The 18,564-nt window shown below is 50.5% G+C and overlaps 1 protein-coding gene across 2 annotated transcripts in view; it reads right to left on the bottom strand.

Moving 5' to 3' along the window:
- Positions 1-6,434: 6,434 nt before the first annotated feature.
- DSCAM (DS cell adhesion molecule) overlaps positions 6,435-18,564 on the bottom strand; it is a gene marked incomplete at its 3' end in the record, with an annotated part of 667,277 nt that continues 655,147 nt past the window's right edge. The window contains exon 33 of one of the 2 annotated variants that reach the window (XM_081302466.1): positions 6,435-6,736. In XM_081302466.1, coding sequence (XP_081158592.1) covers positions 6,435-6,736 — 302 coding nt within the window. Of the gene's footprint in view, positions 6,791-18,564 lie in introns of both variants that reach the window. The other variant, XM_081302465.1, reaches the window with a different exon arrangement.

An 18,564-nucleotide genomic window follows, 5' to 3' on the forward strand; every position in this document is an offset into this window, starting at 1 on the left:
ACTTGAGTGTCTATATGTAAGAGGGCATGCGAGAGTTAGCGGGGAGGAGGGCTCTTGTGAAGCTGGGAAGAGCCTGCGATCCAGAGCGGAGATGGAGAGATGAGCTGCAGACCGGAGGGAGCCTCTTCTCCCACCCTGGGAAAAATCAGGACGGGTACAGGACCGGTACAGGCTCAGAGGAGCACGGGGTGATGCAGACAAAGGAAGAAACGCTTCTTTGATGACCATTGATGTTTGGGGCATCTGACTGCTGAGGGTGCCAGAAGGGAATGCAGGGAGCCTCCGGCATGACCAACGGGGTTGGCATGGGATGTGCTGGCCTCATAGGGGCTGGGCTCAGGTGTGGTCCTCTGGTCCACATTTCCAAAGATGAGAAGTGAGACTACCTACCGACCAGGGTGCTGAGACCCCAGGGAATGAGTGGGCCATGCCCACCCTGGACAGACCAGCAGCCTTTTCACCAACACTGGCAGAAATCTGCTGAATCCAATGCTCAGGCAGAGCCTTAGAGCAGCCTTTACTTAGAAGGGCCCCAGGGGAGATCAATCTTTTCTACAACAGACCACAAGACTTTACACACCCTGAAGTGAAGCCTCCAGTGCCTGCAACCCCCAAGGGAGCAGACTGTGTCCTTCCCTCCAGAAGAACGAGCCCACACAAAGAGCTGATTGTGGGGCTTACCAAGAAGGTGGAAATCTGCCCGATACTGGGTCCGTGGACATGGAGAACATGCCCTCTGCCTCCTTGGTGCAGCGGCACGCCCTCGTTCACTTTATTCTCTTCCCTTTTAAACATTTACCAGTTCGTTTTGATGTCTGTGTTGAGTGACTGTAGGAGTACCCCCCTCCCCAGCAAAAGTGGATGAGGGGAGCTCTTGGCCCCATATAGACATTCACGGGCTCATACATTTTCCCCATAAGATGGATACTGAGAAGGACCATCTGTTTGCTGAGAAGGGATTTTCAGATCTTCCGGTCCAATTGCTGTTTACAGATGTCCAAACTTGATGGTTTTGCTTGAGATCCTGGGGTGAGTTCTGCAGTGTTCTTGCTGTGATGCCATATGCTTTGCTGGCCTGAGTCTTCCTATATTCCTGCATCAGGAAGCGGAACCCAATATTTGCATTCTGAAGAGTGAATATACAGAGCGGGTGAGCAGCAAAGACCTGAGGACAGGGAGGGCACCTAGCTCCGAGGCAATGAGAACAGCTCCCTTCCTGCGTGGCCTAATGACCCTCGTTGGAACTGTCATCAGTATCCTTGGCTCTCTTACTCCTCTTACTAGAACTCTCAGCACCTTGATGTTGAGGATTGACTCCTGTTATATTAGTAAGCAAAGTGCTACCCACTAACCTAACGATCATGGAGGAGCTTCAAGAGAAGAGGGAGTTTCAATGAGGAAGGCAACAGTCAGAGGAAGAGGAATAATATTGAGCTAAAACTATATAAAAATACAATCCGATCTAGCATGTGAATCTCTTCCAGGCTGGTGCTTTGCTTTTATGTTCAGGATATATCTCGTGGGACTATCATCAGGTCACCTTCCTGGGTCACCGCAGAGCCACCTCTTAACTTGGATGGGGGACAGATGTTGGAGCGTTGTTAGGGTGGCATGTGGGAGTATTGGCTTTGGGCTCGATACAGCATGGCAGTGGTTACACAGCGGGTGCTCCTGCCCAAGGGTTCTGGTGTCTCCATACCGGGGCTTCAGTCTGGGTCAAGGTGCCACAGCATCATTGCTCCATCGGAGAAATTGAACCTTTTACACAGACACTTATAATTTTGTATGCAGCAACAGGAAGCATCTTTTTAATAGACTGCTGAAATATTTCTCCATAGTGTAGCAAGAAGGGCTTTCCCTTTATTTAGTGAAGTCCTCAGAGGACCCCCAGGATGAGAGAAGGAGGCAATAACCAATTAACTCCTTGAGAGTGTAACCCTGTACTCTCACCCACAGGGCTGGATGTGCTGCTTTGTCCTCACATTGTGATGGCAGAGGACACGGGCGCTGGCAGAAGACACGAGACTCTGGGTCAGAGACTGAGGATGTTATTACTAGCACAGTGATCAGCTTGAGGGCCATGTCCTACTAGTCCCCCAGTCCTCCACTGCCCACAGGGGGACACAGAACAGTCCAGGTGGGATGCTGCACGGGCGGTGGCTTTGTGTTGTAACTGAGGAACTCTGAGCTTAGGAAACCACAGACATTTTCTTAATTCTCTTCAACAAATCTTTGTAGAATGTCTGCTGTCACTGTTCTAGAAACTGGGGACACAAACAGGAAAAAAAAATAGCCCCAAGCCAGTATCCTTAGGAGGAAGGACAGGTAATCAATAATACCATTATAAATAAATAAATTGCATAATAAGTTAGAAGAAAATCAGGGAACAGACGAAGGACTAGAGCTGGGGCTGGGGCTGGGGGCTCTGGCAAGCAACAGGTGCCAGGGAGGGGCTATTGAGAAGGTAAGTTCGGACGGAAGATGGAAGGAGGTGAGGAGCTGCCCCAGACCATCTGGGTGGTCAGGACCAGGGAGGGTGTGAACTCAGGTGGCCTGGAAACCCTTGAGTTCAAGGAGACAGCCCGCAGACCTGCCCAGACTTCGCCTCAGAGGGAGACACCGCTTTTATCATCTTGATCAGCCGGCAGGTCCGCCTTTTGTCCAGGGGCACACAGTGTCTCTATAAAATAGTGCAGAACAGAAGCTGCCGAAACACCCGCTCAGAAGACATGCACAGATACAGGACCCATGCAGATCGTCGCCTGAGAGAGATGACTCCAGCCCGTGCTTGATATAACGCTGGGGTGACGCCTTAGAGTGGAGTCCTCCTGACCTTCAGCTCAGCTGGATCCTGTCCATAGCTGCCACCTGGCCCTGTGGTTCAGGGCCAGATACTTGTTGGTCTGCTTGGGGCTCTGCCGTCTTGATCCTTCTCCCGTTTGCAGGGCTGGCCTGAAGAGTCCTCCTTGATGAGCCTCCCTGACGTTAAGGCTGTGCCTCTTGGTTTCTACAAGAACACCCTTCCTTCCCTGTAGCCTCCCCTGTGGCGGATGGGTCTTTTTTGACCAATGGTGAAGCCATGTGGGCCTCAGGAGCCTGGGTATTTTGATATGTTGTCTTCCCTCTTGATCTTCTGGGAATGGAGGACTCTCTGGGTCACATTCTTTAGAAAGTTGCAAGAAGACTTTTCAATAGACACAGGCTGTAGGGTTCCTCTAGGACCTCGCTAACAAAGTGGTCTATAGCACACTAGTTCTTGGCTTCCCACTCCCAGGAGGCTGTGTGCCATGGCCGGACGTGGATTTATAGAATCTCTCTGGACCATCTCAGCTGTTTCCTTAAAGTTGCACAAAGCTTTTGGCTATGGATAGTTCATGGATCATGGCACCATGTCAGAAGGACCTTCACTGAGTAGTTATCCACTGCTTATTTTAAGAGCAATTTAAGCAACAGTGTTTTTTTTTTCTTTTCTTTTCTGTGTCTTAAAATAGTATCAGGAATCTCTGTGGCAGGAGCACAAAGATGATGGGATTAGAGCTTATCCAGTCCAGCTGGTGACCAGCTTTTAGCTCTTTAAATGTCCAGATTTCCATTCTCTTCCTTTAGCCATGGCATATGTGGGTGCAGGAAAGCTGTTGGGCACACAGTGTGAATTAGATGGAAGCCCAGGGCTCCTGGACACGGCCTGGGAGCCGGGACCGTTGCTCACCTCAGACAGCCAACCAGACCAAGTCCCCAAAGGCAACCCGATCTGTTGACCCCATCACTACTGCCCAATGACCCTATAGCCTTCGGTCAGGGAAGAAAGAATGAATCTGAGCTTCACCATTCTAAGAGAGTACCTGCTTGTGGACTTGGGCTACGTGGATGACCTCTGTGAAACAGGTGAGATCAGAAGGCGGAGGCCCAGAGGAGAACTCACCATGCTGTTCTCAATAGTGATTTTTTTTTTTTTTTATGCCAGGGAAGAAACCCAGGGAGCCACATTCCCAGACCTTTTTATTTTTTAATTTTGAGACAGGATCTCACTAAGTTGCTTAGGGCCTCACTAAGTTGCTGAGGCTGGCTTTGAACTTGTGATTCTCCTGTCTTAGCCTCCTGAGTCACTGGGATTTTAGGTGTGGGCCACCACGCCTAGCAACAGTGGTCTTTTAAATATCCAGTACACCTTCAGTCTACAGCTCTGGGTCCCTTTGTAAACAGTAGGCAATAAGGGGGACTTTTTAATACAGTGCTTCCTGTGAAATTCATTTTAATGAGTATTTTTAAGGCAGGAATCTTGAAAGTAATCCATTCCAGAGGCAGACATGATGTAGAGTTTCTTTCTTTCTTTCTTTCTTTCTTTCTTTCTTTCTTTCTTTCTTTCCTTCCTTCCTTCCTTCCTTCCTTCCTTCCTTCCTTCCTTCCTTCCTCCTCCTCCTCCTTCTTCTTTTTGTACAGCTTTAGAAAAAAATTTTAAAAAGGTGAACTTCTAAGCTTGGAGACTATAGAAGTTTTAGAACAGTGAATGATAGAACTTTATTTTTTTTCCCCAGAAAGTAGTCTTTTATTTCTAAAATCAGATCAACTGTCTGTGTGGATGACATTCTAAAACTATGGCAAGACATAAACATGGCTTGTATGCACGCAGTCTTCCATGTCTGTGCCAGGAACGGTCTTTATGTGTCCTGGACCTGTCTGTGGGTACTCAGTGCCTCTGTCTAGTTGGCAAATGGTCTGCCCAGCAGAGAAATGGAAGGAAGAAAGTATGGAAAAGAGAAACGGATGCGGAAAAGGGAGTGAAAGAGACCTCTCTTCCTGTTCTGGGATGGCAGGAGCAGCCGGGCTATGCTGGTGGTCTAAGTGGGTCCTGTCTAGAGTATTAACAGGAAAAGCGCCTAATATCACCTGGCAGAAGGGTGTTTGGTCAATTTTCTGGTCAATAAAAAGTCCTTGATGTGGAGATTCGGTTCTCTTTTTGGGGTGCAGACTGTAATGGGGTGCTGGTGCTGGGGAAAGACTGCATGCTCTCTCTAAAGCACACCGTGTAAGGGTCAGGGCTGAGAGGACTTTCCTACTGCTCTCTGATAAGGCACGCCACGGGCAGATCATTTAACAGAGGAAGGAAGAGGAAAAAGATTTCAGAGGAACACCATTTTTCTGTTGACTAGTTTTCCTCTGGGTACAGGGGAATTAACTGGGGGTAACATGTTGAAGATGGTCTACTGCAGATTTAGGTGCCAGACATGGTGGAGACAGGACAGGTCATGGGGGTAGGGCACATGGTCCTTTCCCTTTCTCAAGCAAGCTGGGGCTAACCGTCAGAATCTAGGGCAGGTCTGCACACTTTCCCTTAAAGGGCCAGATAGTAAACGTTTTAGGCTCTGTAAGCCACAGGTCCCCGCTATGCTGTAACTATTCAACTCTGCCATTACTGCACAAAGACAGCCCTGGCTAATATGCAAATAGTGCTGGTGGCCTTTGGCTTTCTCTCCCTATAAAACTTCACTTGCAAACACAGCAGTAGGTTGGAGTGGGCTGTAGTCTGCTGACCACCTGTTTAGCTAAAGGGGAGGTTGGTGTGAGTGGGCGAGGATCAAACCTTGCCAGAGACTCAGAATACCTGGGACGGCCCCTCACAGAGACGGAGACCAGCCCCCATTCTGCAGTCTCCAGCCCGAGAGACGCAGCTGCACTTTCTTCACTGTTCCCAAGGAGCTGGGAACAGCGGTGTCTTCTCTGGCTCATTGAATTGGGCTCTGGGTCAGTTCCGGTGTTGGCAAACCCAGGATCAGCAGGAAGGAGACCCACGCGCTCCGTCGGAGGCCAGAGGAGCAGACATTGAAATAAAGGCAGACCACCTTTTCTTTTTTATTTCGCTTAGACAAAATGCAAAGAGTGTCTCATCAAATTAAAAAATAAACAAAAAAGAAAACCAAATTGATTCCCCCCACCCCTTCACTGACGGCACTCATCCTAATTAACAACAAAAGATCAAATGGAGGACCCGGTTTCTAACGGGAAAGAAAGGTGTGCAAACGTGACTAAAGCTGTCCCCTGCCCCCAAATCAATGTTCCTTTTAAATTCACAAATAGGCTGATTTCCCCCCTCCCTATTTTCTTTCTTGACTCGTGTGTGACAGAACTTCCAGTCAGAAGGTTTAATTAGTCCCCATGCACTTTGTAGAAAATCAGTAAAAATGCAGTAGCCTGTGAAGATCATAAAACTGGACTTCTTTCCCAAAAAATCAGATGCCCAGGCAGGTGGAGCTCACACTCAGACAGAAAAAAAGCAGGAGAGTCTTTGCACTGTCTGTGGTTTCAGTATTTTCTTTTTTTTTAATATATTTTGGCAATTTTCTTTAATTATAAATATTGGAATTCCGTAAAAAAAAGGTAGCTTTGATTGGATTGTTTAAATTGTATTTACAACCGCTGTCCAGCCGCGCCGTTTGTTATACCAGGGTGTAAGATTTGGCGTAGGGATTGTTTCCTTTCAAATGGCCCCGAGAGTCGAGCAGAGATTCCTGGGAGCTGCTCATCTTGGCGGCCTGTCCCAGCTCTGCCCCTTCTCGCTGAGGTAACGTGGCCACGGCGCCCTGCTGCCACGACTGTCCTTCTCGTGTGGAGGCGGCGGCGGCGGAGGAGGCCTCCATGGGGATGGGCTCCAGGACCGCGGGGCGCTTCAGGGTCCTGCTTTTCTGAGGTTCCAAGCACGCTTGTCCTAAACTCAGGTCCCTGCTGGTGCCTGGCGCACCTCGGTTTAACAAGAAGTCCATTCTAAGGTATGGAGGCAAATGTATGAGGTCACCTGGAAAGAAACACAGAGAGTTAGTTGGCTTCCCGGTTGGTGAACACGTGCGGTACCCAGTCAGGCTGGAGGGAAATGCCCCTGTGTGGGGGATTCTCAGACACCCCTGCAGCTCCCCACAAAGGCAGTGGATGATCTCACACTTGTCTGCAGGGCCCTGAAGAGCTGGCTTCTACGTGTAACTTTGGTTCATCAATGTCATACCTGAGCCACAGAAATGGAGACAAGATCCAGACACCACAACCAGAAGAAAAACATATGCCCAAGAAATCAGGTCTGCTGGGCACAAAGGGTGACAGACAGAAGCCCCTGGGACACGAGGTGCCGGGAGGGCCCAGGGCTGGAGGAGGGAGGAGTGGTGGGCAGCGGGCTCCCGTCTGGGAAGTTCTGAGGAACCCTGTGACCCCGGTCGGCTCCCTGGGTACAGCTTTCCTCCTTGGCTCAGGGTGGAGACAGCACAGCACAGGCCTCCCTCGTGGGTCTGGCCACCCTGCTAGGGCGCCCCCTGTGTCCTCCGTCTCTGTGCGGGGTGCACAGCGAGGGCAACTTAGCAGAGCATCCGTCTTTCCACTGCCTTGGCAAGGTCGCTTGCTCTGGCCTCTGGGTGCCACGGAAACGCACCTCTGATCTCCTTTAGCAGCATCTGCTTTGGGAGGGAAGGCTGGCTGATGGGCAGCTCCAGCTGCACCTCTCCCCTGGGCTGTGCCAAGGCAGGGGCCAGCAAGGCGCGGTCACCGGCGAGCATTTCTGCTCAGTGCAGATTTCACTCACAGGCAGCTTCTGCTCAGGGGTCCACAGCAGCCTGGCAGCAGTTCTCAGAGGTGCCCTCCCCCAGGTCCCTCCTGCCTACGTCCTTCTTCCCCACATGTGTGCTCCCACAGGTGCCAGACCTGCAGCCTGGCCCCAGACGCTCCCTGCCTTCTGCATTCTTTACAAGAATTTCCCCAACCAATCCCTGCACGTCGATCTGTCTTGGCATCCGCTTCTTGGGAACCTGAACTGATGTGGTTTCCATGACTTTCCATTACTGACATCAGCCTCTAAGGGCCACACGTGACGGTGTCCCCTTGGTCCCCATCCTGCGTATTGTGCTGTGACCATGTGCAGCCCCGTGGGCTCCCAGACCTCTCCGGGCACCTCTGACTGCCACCCCTCTCTCCTTCCTCTCCCCATTCCGTAAACGCGGAGCTTCCCGGCGGCCTCTCCTTGGCTGTTTGCACCACCTCTGTACAAATCTCCCCCCTTCCCTTTTGCGCTCTCTCCTGAGCCCTGGACTTGGCTTTCAGAAGCTTTGCTAGACATGTCCACATGAATGTCCGTCCTGAAGTTTAAATGTCACAGTCTGCACACCCAGGTCAAGAAGGCCAGCCCTAGCCCCCCTTCACCCCAAAGTGCTACTTTCTCCCGTGTGCCCAATCTTGTTTAGGCCATCCCTTCCTCCCAGACACTAACATATGAGCCCTCGCCGGCCTCCTGGACACCTTCCCTCCAGGGCATTTGCTTGCACTGTGTCTCCTGATTCCCTCTATCCCCCCGGACCCTGGCTCAAGGCTTGACCTGTCCCTCCCTGTCCCACTGCCCCCACAATGTACCAGGACTCAGGGCCTAGCCGCGGGATGCACTTTACAAGCAGCGCTCTATAGCTCCAGCTGGACTAGGCCTGGCTCAGAGTCTCTGCTGTCTTGGAACAAATTCCACATGTTCTCCAGCCCTGTACTTCTCGCACTTTTCATTTCAAGCTAGAAATGGACAAGGGGTGTTTGTGCAGCATGTTGGGATGAATGCCAGGGCTCTCCTCGGCCACCTTGAGGCCTCCCGGAATCACCGTCCTTGCACACCTGCAGCTCATGACATACTAGCTCTGGTGCCAGAGAATGGGCTGGGGGTCTGCAGTCTTGGAGCCGAGAGCCCAGGTAGGAGGGTGTGCAGGCCAGGGAGACGTGGAGATGGGCTGAGCTCAGGGGGCAGCCGTGGGAGAGAAGAGAGGATTGAAACTAGGAGACCAAAGGAGACAGATTCAGAACAGAAGACAAGTAGGGGTGGTGAAGCAGAGGGTGGGTCAGGTACGGCTCCCCCAGGGTTCAGGTTCAGGGAGGGTAGACGGTGGAACCATCCTGGTTTGGATATAGTTTCAATGTGTCGCCCAAAGGCTCACGAGTTGGAAGGTTGGTTCTCAGTGTGAGATATGAAGTGATGAGAGTTGAAGTGAGCTTTAAGAGATATGGTCTGGTAGGACAGCCATAGGCCCTTGGGGCCCTTGGAAAGGATGTGGACCTCAATCATTGTCTGGCTTCCTGTTTTGAGAGGTGGTCTCTTTTTCCCACACAGTCTCATTCCCACCATTGCCACGGGCCATCACAAGAGTTGGTGCTATGCTTTTTGGACTTTCATCCTTGAACACTGAAAGCTAAATCAATCTCTTTTCTTTATAAATTAGTTTGTATCAGGTATTTTTGTTACAGTAACAAAAGCAGACTAATACAAACTGTTGGCTGTGAATGGATGTACAGGAGAAATACATGTTTGGTGGCAAAAGATAACATGTTGAATTCCATATGGTTGGGAACATCCTAGAAAAAATGTCCAGTAGGCATATTTATCTTAATATATACCTAGCACAACTTATTCTTTTCCGAATCTAAAATAACTAAAAATGCCTGTCTCTTGCTTCCAAATATCCCCTGCTTTCTGCATTTTCCTATTAGCTCACAGTCATCCATAGAGATTTCCTCATCCAGTATTTTTGGGCTCTCGGGCTCTGAAAGGTGAGGGGTCAGGTGATTGCAAGACCAGGTGAGCTAGCTGACATACTGACAAGACTCTGGGAGGACCAGTGTTCAGATAGGGTTCAACCCAGAGCCCCAGAAGGTGCCCTCAAGTTAACCACTGAAAGAGAATGACCAGGGAAACAGAAGAGGAGGCCCAGAATAAATAAATCCAGGACAGGTGCTGGAAATGCAGTGCACCTGATTTAAAAGAACATACAAATTCTCAAAATGCTATTACTCTTCTTAGGATTTTTTTCCCCAGAACAAGAGGAAGGATACCTTATTCTTGGGAAATTCACCACATGACTTCCCTGTCTTTGAATTACACTGGCATGCCTTGGTATTATGATTAAAGAATCATTGCACTTTGTCATTGGCTTTCTCAGGATATCCTCACCCTACTAAGCAATGAGTAATCATATGATTCCATCAAGACCTGCAGCCTGTCATTCACTAAAATGGCCCCAGCAACACTTTGGAATTGGCTCACAGAAACCAAACACACTAATTCAATGTTAGCTTCATATGGTGAACTGGACCCAAGGAAGCCCCAGAAAAAATACCTTGACCATAAATTGGCCATTACGCTCCTGCAGAAAGAAAAGACATAATCTGGCATTTCTGAGAAAAGGGTTTTGGTTACTTGCTGCATCTGTAGGCCTAGCAATAGTAGACTCTAATGTTGAAGGTACAGGTGTATCACACATGTGGATTAGCTTTGCTCCTGAAAAAAATGCAAGTATTTAATTTTTCAAAAAGAAACCTTATGGCACTGAAAATTTCACATATCTTCATGTATGAAAATGGATCTATTTCTCAATCTTCTCTGAGAGGGGTTAATTATTTGCAAACAAATATCACAAAATCATTACCACAGCTGTCACTAAGCAATAAGCTGGAGAATTATAATTTTGCAATGTGAAGAACATTTTCCATGTGAATCAACACCCTCTCATTGATCAATTTCACAATTTGTGGATTTTATGTACATACTTTTAAAAAAGTAATTATCCGTCTATTCCTAAGAGTCTGATAAGCAAATTATATTAGTTTGGTTATTTATTTATTTATATGGCTACTGTTAGCTTTATTATATTCAAATATTTGAGAACATGTGGAAGGCATTTACCTCCAGGGTTATTTAAAAATGTAGGTTAAGAATACCTCATGGTATTTCTGAGACCCGACTCAATCTTGTACATTGGATGTATTTGAAATGTGTTATAACCAATCTGGGGACCAGTCTCTATCCTAGCAGTTCTCCATTAAATGTTCCAAATGTATTAAAGTGCTACAAAGCCTTGGCATCTTGGTCCCGGCAGGATTACAGGACGCGCAGGTGTTAGATTGGACAGAACGAAAATGTTCGAAATAAAAGACAAAGCCCATGGCATCTGCCCCCCACTGCCTCCCCTCCCCTTCCCACCCCATCCCCCGTGTCTGCAGGTGTGCCCACTTCAGATGGAGTGATCTAGAGGGTTCTGATAGCGGAAAGACTGGGGAGAAATGCAAATCCTTCAAATGGGAAGGGCTCAGCCTCAGGTCTTTATGTACTAGAGCTGAGTTGCCATGTCTCTGATGGCCACTCTGCCACCTGTCTCCATGTCCAATACTGCCCACGTGTCCAGTTCTGCAGGTGGAGCTTCATGAGGCTGCATGGTACTCTCAGGCAACATTTTTGGACAATATGCATTTCCTGATTAGCGCTCAAATAGCCCTTTAAGACTGTGTGAAAGCTGCAAATGAACTCTCTCCATTCATGAACTCTCGGGGAGAAGGCACCAGAGCAGTCAGTGGTGGGCTTTGTTTATTATGGATGCTTTACGTCCATTAAAATCCCAACCCGGTCCAAGTACCACTTGGGAAACTGGAATTTCTAGTCGTCTGGCCATTTTCTGTTTTTCAGATGCCTACACAGATACCAAGGCAACTCATGCAGCTATTGCTCCAGAAGGAGAGTGAAGTGGGGGACTCTGAGGACCACTGAGACATCAGCAGACCACTTGTCCTGCCCTGCCCTGCCCTGCTGTCTGCCTGCCTGTTCCAACATGGACTCCAGCTGTGACATTGCAGGTAGAGGGCGGGAGGACATTGCCTGCATTTGTCTGATGCTGTGGATCTGCACTTGGCTTCCTCGTTCCTGAGACGGGAGTCACAGAATCTACTATGGAGAGCTGTGGCCAGGACGCATTAGGACACTCGTGGAAGCTTCACCAAGGAATGAGGGCCTGAAGTCTGGGCTGGAGGTCAGCCAGGGTGAGCAGGAACTCTTCTCTGAATCTTCGTGTTTGTCTGCAGAGGGTCGATTAGTGGTCCCCAAAGAGAGATACCCAGTGACTCTCCCTCGGCATCTCTGAGTGTGACCTCATCTGGAGAAAGGGTCTTTGCAGGGGTCATGACAGTTAAGGATCACGAGACGAGGATCAGGGTGGGCTCTAACCCCAGCAGCATGTGTCCTTAGAAGTGAAGGGCAGAGGGCGGGGTGAGACAGGGACACAGAGCAAAAGGCCACCTGGAAACCGGAAACGGAGCAGAGCCCGGAGGGAGGCAGCCACAGGCCAAGGACACCTGGAGCTGCCAGAGGCTGAAAGAGGCAGGGAAGGGGCTCTTCCCACACATGCCCTGCCGAGACCTTGACTTTGAGCTTCTGGTCTCCAGAACTGTGAGAGAATAATGTGAGTTGCTCTAAGCCACCTGGTTCATGGTGATTTGCCATTGCAACCCCAGGAAACTCATTCCAATGTCCTTTCTTCTTGGATATGATGGGCTTGGGACCTTCTCCCAGGGAGCCATGCTGAATTCTTCTTGTCCATCAACCAAGGGAAAAGGAGGGAGTTCCTAAGGACCCACAGAGCCATGACCCTGGACATGGCTAATGGTACCCACTCTGCTCAGCTCCAAGAAGTCCCCATGTGCAAAGCTGGCACTTCCCTGTCACTCATCCTTCCTAGTGTCTCTCCAAGGCCAAGCCTGAATCACCCCCTCTCCCTGCTCCCTGCAGAAGCAGACACCTGTCCAGCTGACCCCAAAGGCACCCAGGGCAGCTGGCAGTGCTCCCTGGACCTGGACCCCAGCTCCCCAGAGTCACCCCAGGAGGGGGCAGACTCCTCTTAAGGCACAGAGAGCAACTTGACCCATGCTGATCAGTCAGGACCTCCTGAGCCCCCCCCCCCAGAGGTTCCAGGACCCTTTCTGCTCTGAAATCCACAGTCACAGTGTGGGGTCACCATGCCATGGCCCCGCCTCTGTCAGGCACCCAGGCCCTGCACCCTGCATGTCAGACCCGTCACTGCACAGACATTCAAGGAGCTGCAGCCCAGTCTGGGCCCCGCACAGCTGCAGTGGGTCTCAGGGTCTCCCGCAGGGTTTGGGGGGAATTGCTCACTCCGTCTGTCACCTCACCTCCTCCAGGTGGCTTCCTTCTGGGCTTTCTCCATGTCCTTCCCCTCCCTCCCTCCCTCTCTCCTGTTTGCTTTCCCTGGACTCTGGGACACTGGCCCTCTGGCAGAAGGACCCAGATCTGGGTCACTTCATGTTCCTTTGCCCTGCTTACCTAATTGCTCACCCTTCTAGCCCCTTCCCAGTTAGCTGGACTCCATCAGTGTCTCCTTCCCAAGCCTAACCTGGACAAAGGCAGGGGGACAGAGGCTGACCAGTCCCCTCTAGGCCTGTGGGACTTGATCCACTGCAGACTTGGGAGATTTGGAATTCACATTTGCACGCCATAAGCCCCTCCATGCTCTGTGCCCCTGTGCCCCTTGTCATAAGGCAAGGGACAGCACGGCTGATGGGGAGAGTAAGCTGAGCGTGGGCTCTGAGAGGGGCAGGCTCGGGGGAGGAGGGTGGAAGAGCCAGGAGACAGACAGAGGCATGGAGAGAGGGAGGAGGAGGAGAGAGAAGAGAGAAGGAGCCAGACAGCTGGAAACACAGACAGACAGAGGCAGAGGAAGGTGACATGGAGACACAGCCCAGGGAGAGAGGGAAGTGGGAGATCAAGCGTCACATATAGGGAAAGGCAGATGGAAGAGAGAAACATGTTAACTGAATCACAGTGGCAAAGGGTGGAGAGGAAGAGGGGCAGGTGACTGAGACGAGAAGAAACGCACACTGCTAGTGATGAGAATCCCTGTGCAGAGCTTCCGAGACACGCATACCCGTGGTGACAGCCCAGCCCTCGCTGGCCCCCATCTCTCTCTCCTATTTTCCTCATCATCCTTGCTGCAGATCACCAGCTGCACCCATCACTGCCTGCCGGAGGCACCCCAGGCAGGGGCGTGGCCTGACACCTCCAGGGATGAGGAGGATTTAGCCATTATCGCAATGCTATGCCTATTATTTGATATAATGCTACATTTCTCATCCTCTGCCACTGTCCTCTGGGGAGCTACAGTGCCACTAATGTCTCTGAAAGTTCAGATTAAATAAGTCAACATTGATTTTTCCCTTCATCCCTAACCACTTTGCACGCCAATGTCATTATCACCTCTGTGCCTCCGGTCCTGGAACAGACTCCTCCTCCATCAGCAGGTCCCTGCCCGGAGCTTGCCACCCTCTGTGAAGGGAGGGGTCTAGCCACGGGTGGCTGGATGGTGTGAAAACTGCTGTAGCGAAATCCTGCCTCCCTTTAGCTGACAGCAAAGTTTCCTGAACTTTCTTAATGTATTCAGACTCACACACAAGGTCTAAATTTATTTCAGCTTCAGAGGAAAGATGGCAAAATCAATACCGAAACAGAACAAGAATGAATCGATTCAGAAAACCTACAATGGATGGGAGTGCATTCCACTAGTCTGTTCTCCACCGGTGATTCCTGCCATTTGCCACATGCCACACTAGTAGAAAACATCTGAAGACTATAGCACTGATTATCCACCAGCGGTCACCCCCACCCCGACCCCGGGACATGTGGCAATGTCTAAGATACTTTTGATCATCACCATGTGGAGGGCGAGCGTGCTACTGGCATCCATTGGTCAGAGGTCAGGGATGCTGCTCAACATCCATCATGCACAGGACTCCCCACTACAGAGAGCTACCTTGTCTCAACTCTTCATGGTGCTGCTGTTGAGAAAACCCAGTTTAGAGGACTAAAGTTCCTAATTCCAAGTGAATCCTTATTTCACTTTGCTTTTGCTTGAGAATCACTGAATTCAACCAGTATGAGGAAGTGTGCTCTTCAGAGTTCTGACCTCAGCTCTCCCCGGACGAACATAAGATGCCCAGGGGCCTGGGATCTGAGGGAATCCCCCACGTCTTCCTCCCACGGTGCCTGGTGAGCTGGGAGCTGAGCCCAGGGGAAAGGCACAGGTTTGGAGCTTTGTGCAGAAATCCTGCCTCTGCTTCCAAATAGCGCTGGGACCCTTTGAGTTCCAGAGTTCCTTAGTCTAATCCAGAGCACCATTTCTCAGGATACCTTTAAGCCTAAAAGAGTCTTTCTTATGCTCTGAGCCATCTCACCTAAGAAAACGGGTTGAGTCATCTGCTTTAGGAATTCCAGGGAAAGTGTGCAACAAATGAGGGCATTCCTGGGGCTCCACATTCCAGGGCACATTGCATCAGCCTCTCCTCCCCCTGTGCAACGCTTCATTGGTCAGAAATTGTGGAAACATGCAAGTGCGTTTCCAAATTCATGTGGAACGAAAGCGTAGCAGTCCTCAGGGGCTCAAATTGCCTCAGGGGACAAAGAAAGAATCTTTCATCAATTTCTAACAAGGTTTGATGTCTGTCTTGCATGAAGCTGGGTGTAGATGTTAAAGCAGGAAGCAAAAGATGCCTACCCTGAGTTCTAGCAATTTCAATAAAAACCAGAGCTCAGACTGCAAGGACAGGGGCGCCCCAAAGAGCTCATACCCCGGGGGAGCGTGGGGTCCGTCCACCCCAGCAGCAGATGGGCCCTCACGCTTTGTTGAATATTAATGCTGCAGTACGGTAATGAAAACTTGTAAACGAATCTCTACTCACAAACGGCAACCAGGAAAAACCCTGAATAAATCATGTGAGCCTGATATCAGAGGTCCCTGGGCATGTGCCGTTACCGTCCCTCCTGGTATGTAGGCTTCATGCATTTTTAAGAGCTTGTTGATATGGTGTTCTCCCGACTTGCTGGTGAAATTTAAAAACTGCACTGAGGGATGAAGTAGGTTGCAGCTCGAGAGTCTTCTGAGATCATGTGGTTGGTTCTGAATTGGAAAAGCTTCCCTTGCCCCGAGGCAGGCTCTGAACTCATTAGCAGGGATTTTGGAGCACATGCTTGGGAAGGACCCCTGAGGCCCACAGTCAGGTCCAGCTCCACTGAAGACCTTTGGAGAGCCACTTTAGACACACTGATGACTACCTGAATTGGAACCTGCTGGGGGCTGGCATGTGCGTTGACAGGGAGCTGGAAGACCCTTCTCAACAGCCCACACCTACAACCACCCCACAGGAGGAGCTGAGCGAGACTGGGGGTCGGCTTGGAGGGTGGGAGACCGGGGCCATGCTGGCAAGCAAGACGGGGCCAATCCCTCAGGGTCTCGTAGGTCTCTGCTCTGAGGGCAGCAGGAAGCTGTCAGAGGGTTTTAAACAGGAGAGACTTGGCTCAATTACTTGAAAGAGTGCCTGGTTTTTCCCAGTTTGGGATGGAGGATGGATACGAACTTGGTACCCAAAGAATCCACACCGGACCACATGGAATGATATGATGGTGGTCCCTGCTGTCTTCATCCTACCTTAATACCTTTTAAGGATATCGCTGGGCCTTCACGTTGCATTGGCTTATCATAGCACCTCACGGGCCACGTGCAGGGAGTGTGTGAGTGTGTGTATGTGTGTGTGTGCACGTGTCTCCCATAAACTCGCTTTTGTCCCATTTCTTGGGCTTTCTCAAGACTTCCCTGTCTTGTGCCTCCAGGACTCTTATTTCTGCTGTCTGCTAGGGCATCTTACTCTGATAAATGAATAAAACTGGGAAATGTTTATTTATATGTTAACTCTTTAATTCATAGGATAATACTCAGCATCTTTTTATAGTGAAAAAAATATTCAATGGATATGAATGACACATTTGCCAATGGAGAAGGACCTTCTGGAATGTGGCGAGCTTTGGTCCCTGTGGTGGGGCTTGTTGCTTGCTATGTGTAGCGCTAGGATCAGGAGGGTTCTTGATGGTCACCTGGCATGGCACAGGTGGCTCTCCCACTTCTACATCACTGGCCTGTCAGGGTGCAGGCCTCTCCTTTGCTTTCATGGCTTAAGGGACTCATACACTCTATTATTTTCCAACAATTGGAACAGAACCCAATGGACCTGCTGAGAGAAACAAGGAGCCGTCTCAGGGCCCAGAGGGGATAAAAGGCTGTCAGCAGAGAGAGAACATGCCCTGGAACAGGAGGGCCTGCCAGCAGCCTGGGCAGCCATGGTGGTTATACAGGTGGCCAGAGCACTCACAGGGTTAGTGGCCCCGGGACAGGAGACGTCTCCTGAGACCACGGCAGGTGGGGATTGGGGAGGTGACTGCAAAGGCCTAGGGACTTAGGTGTAAGGTTTTATTTCAAGCAAATGGGCTTGAAGTTCAAAAGTGTGGGACCACTCAGAACACGTCTTGCTGCCACTTATGTGTCCAAGGGATGTCCACTGAGAGCAGACCGAGTCACAGGAGAGCCTCCAGGAGCTGACCTGTAGAAGCTCATCAGGACAGTTCTGTTTCTAGGAGGAGCAGGTCATCTCACTCTGTGAGTCCCTGAAATGCTCGGGTCTGGGCAGAGTGGCCCGAGGAGGCCTAGTCCCTGGCTCCTCGCTCTTCTAACCTGAAAGTCTATGGCCATTTAGAGGGAGCTCCTGCCCCATGCTGTGAACGCCAAGCCCCTTCCCACCCTGCCTGCATCTTCACTCTTCCCTCCTTGAACTGCTGCCCCCGGGTTTCTGTTCATCGTCTCCAAGAGGCTGTCCCCGAACCTCTTTTCCCAAACACCCCCTGTCAAATTACTCCTCCCCAGAGCTATGTCTCTTCCCTGCACTTACCATGTTCCCAAACTATGTCCTGGGCCTGTGTGACCATCTGCCCTCCTGGGAAGGCAAGCTCCTTCAAGGCAGGGTCTCTGCAGGTCTATTCACTGCCATGTCCTCAACTCCCCAAACAGGGCCAGTTCCTCAGGGGACATTCAGTAAAAGTGTGCCAAAGAAAGAAAGGAAAGTGGCCAGGAGGGATGAAGCAAGGCTCTCTGGGGAAGGGCGGAGTCAGAGACCTGCAGTGTGTATGCGTGCACGAGTCACGCACATGTGCAAGTAAGCACGTATGTGCCCACACACGTGTCCTACCGTGTGTTTGATGACCCTGTATGCATCCATGCATGTGCTTAATTGTGCATGCACACGTGTGTGCACATCAGACTTCTGCACCTGAAAGGAGATCCTTTCCATGGTTCTCGAGAAACATTCATGATAGAAATTTCAAGAATTTCAGTGATGTACAAAGAAGAGGAGGAGGATGCAAGACCTGAGATCAGATCCAGCCGGCCTGCCTGAAGGAAAGAGACGTGGTTGCTTGAGAGGAATGGAGGGCTGCTGTTTGGTGGAGAAGCAGTCAGTCTGATTATCTGCCCAGAGTGGAGCTCAAGGTGGTGAGGGGAGAGTGTGGGGCAAAGGGTTACTTGGTAGCCAAGATTTCTGGAGGCTAATTTTTATTCAAGAGCCAACCTGCGAGCCAGGTAGATGTCAGAGAGGGAGAATAGCATTATTTAAACAAGGGCTGAGGACAAGACAGCCAACCCAGGTAAGAACAGTGCCGAGAGGCACAGGGGTGGGCTCTCCCTGCAGGTGGGGCAGGCCTCTGCACATCCTGGCGCCCCTCACGCCTCGCCCTGGTTGGCCAAACACACTACTCAGTACAGAGTGATGTATGGGATGAAGGCACCCTAAAAAGAAAATCCAATGGCTGCTTCAAATAGCTATTTCTTTCAGTGGATTAACAAGGTGGTGGCAGGCCGTGGCCATTTCCAGCTGGAAAACCTCAAATGGCCGCAGAGGCCC

This window comes from Spermophilus citellus (assembly GCF_964194105.1).
Source record: "Spermophilus citellus genome assembly, chromosome: 7".
NCBI lineage: Eukaryota > Metazoa > Chordata > Mammalia > Rodentia > Sciuridae > Spermophilus > Spermophilus citellus.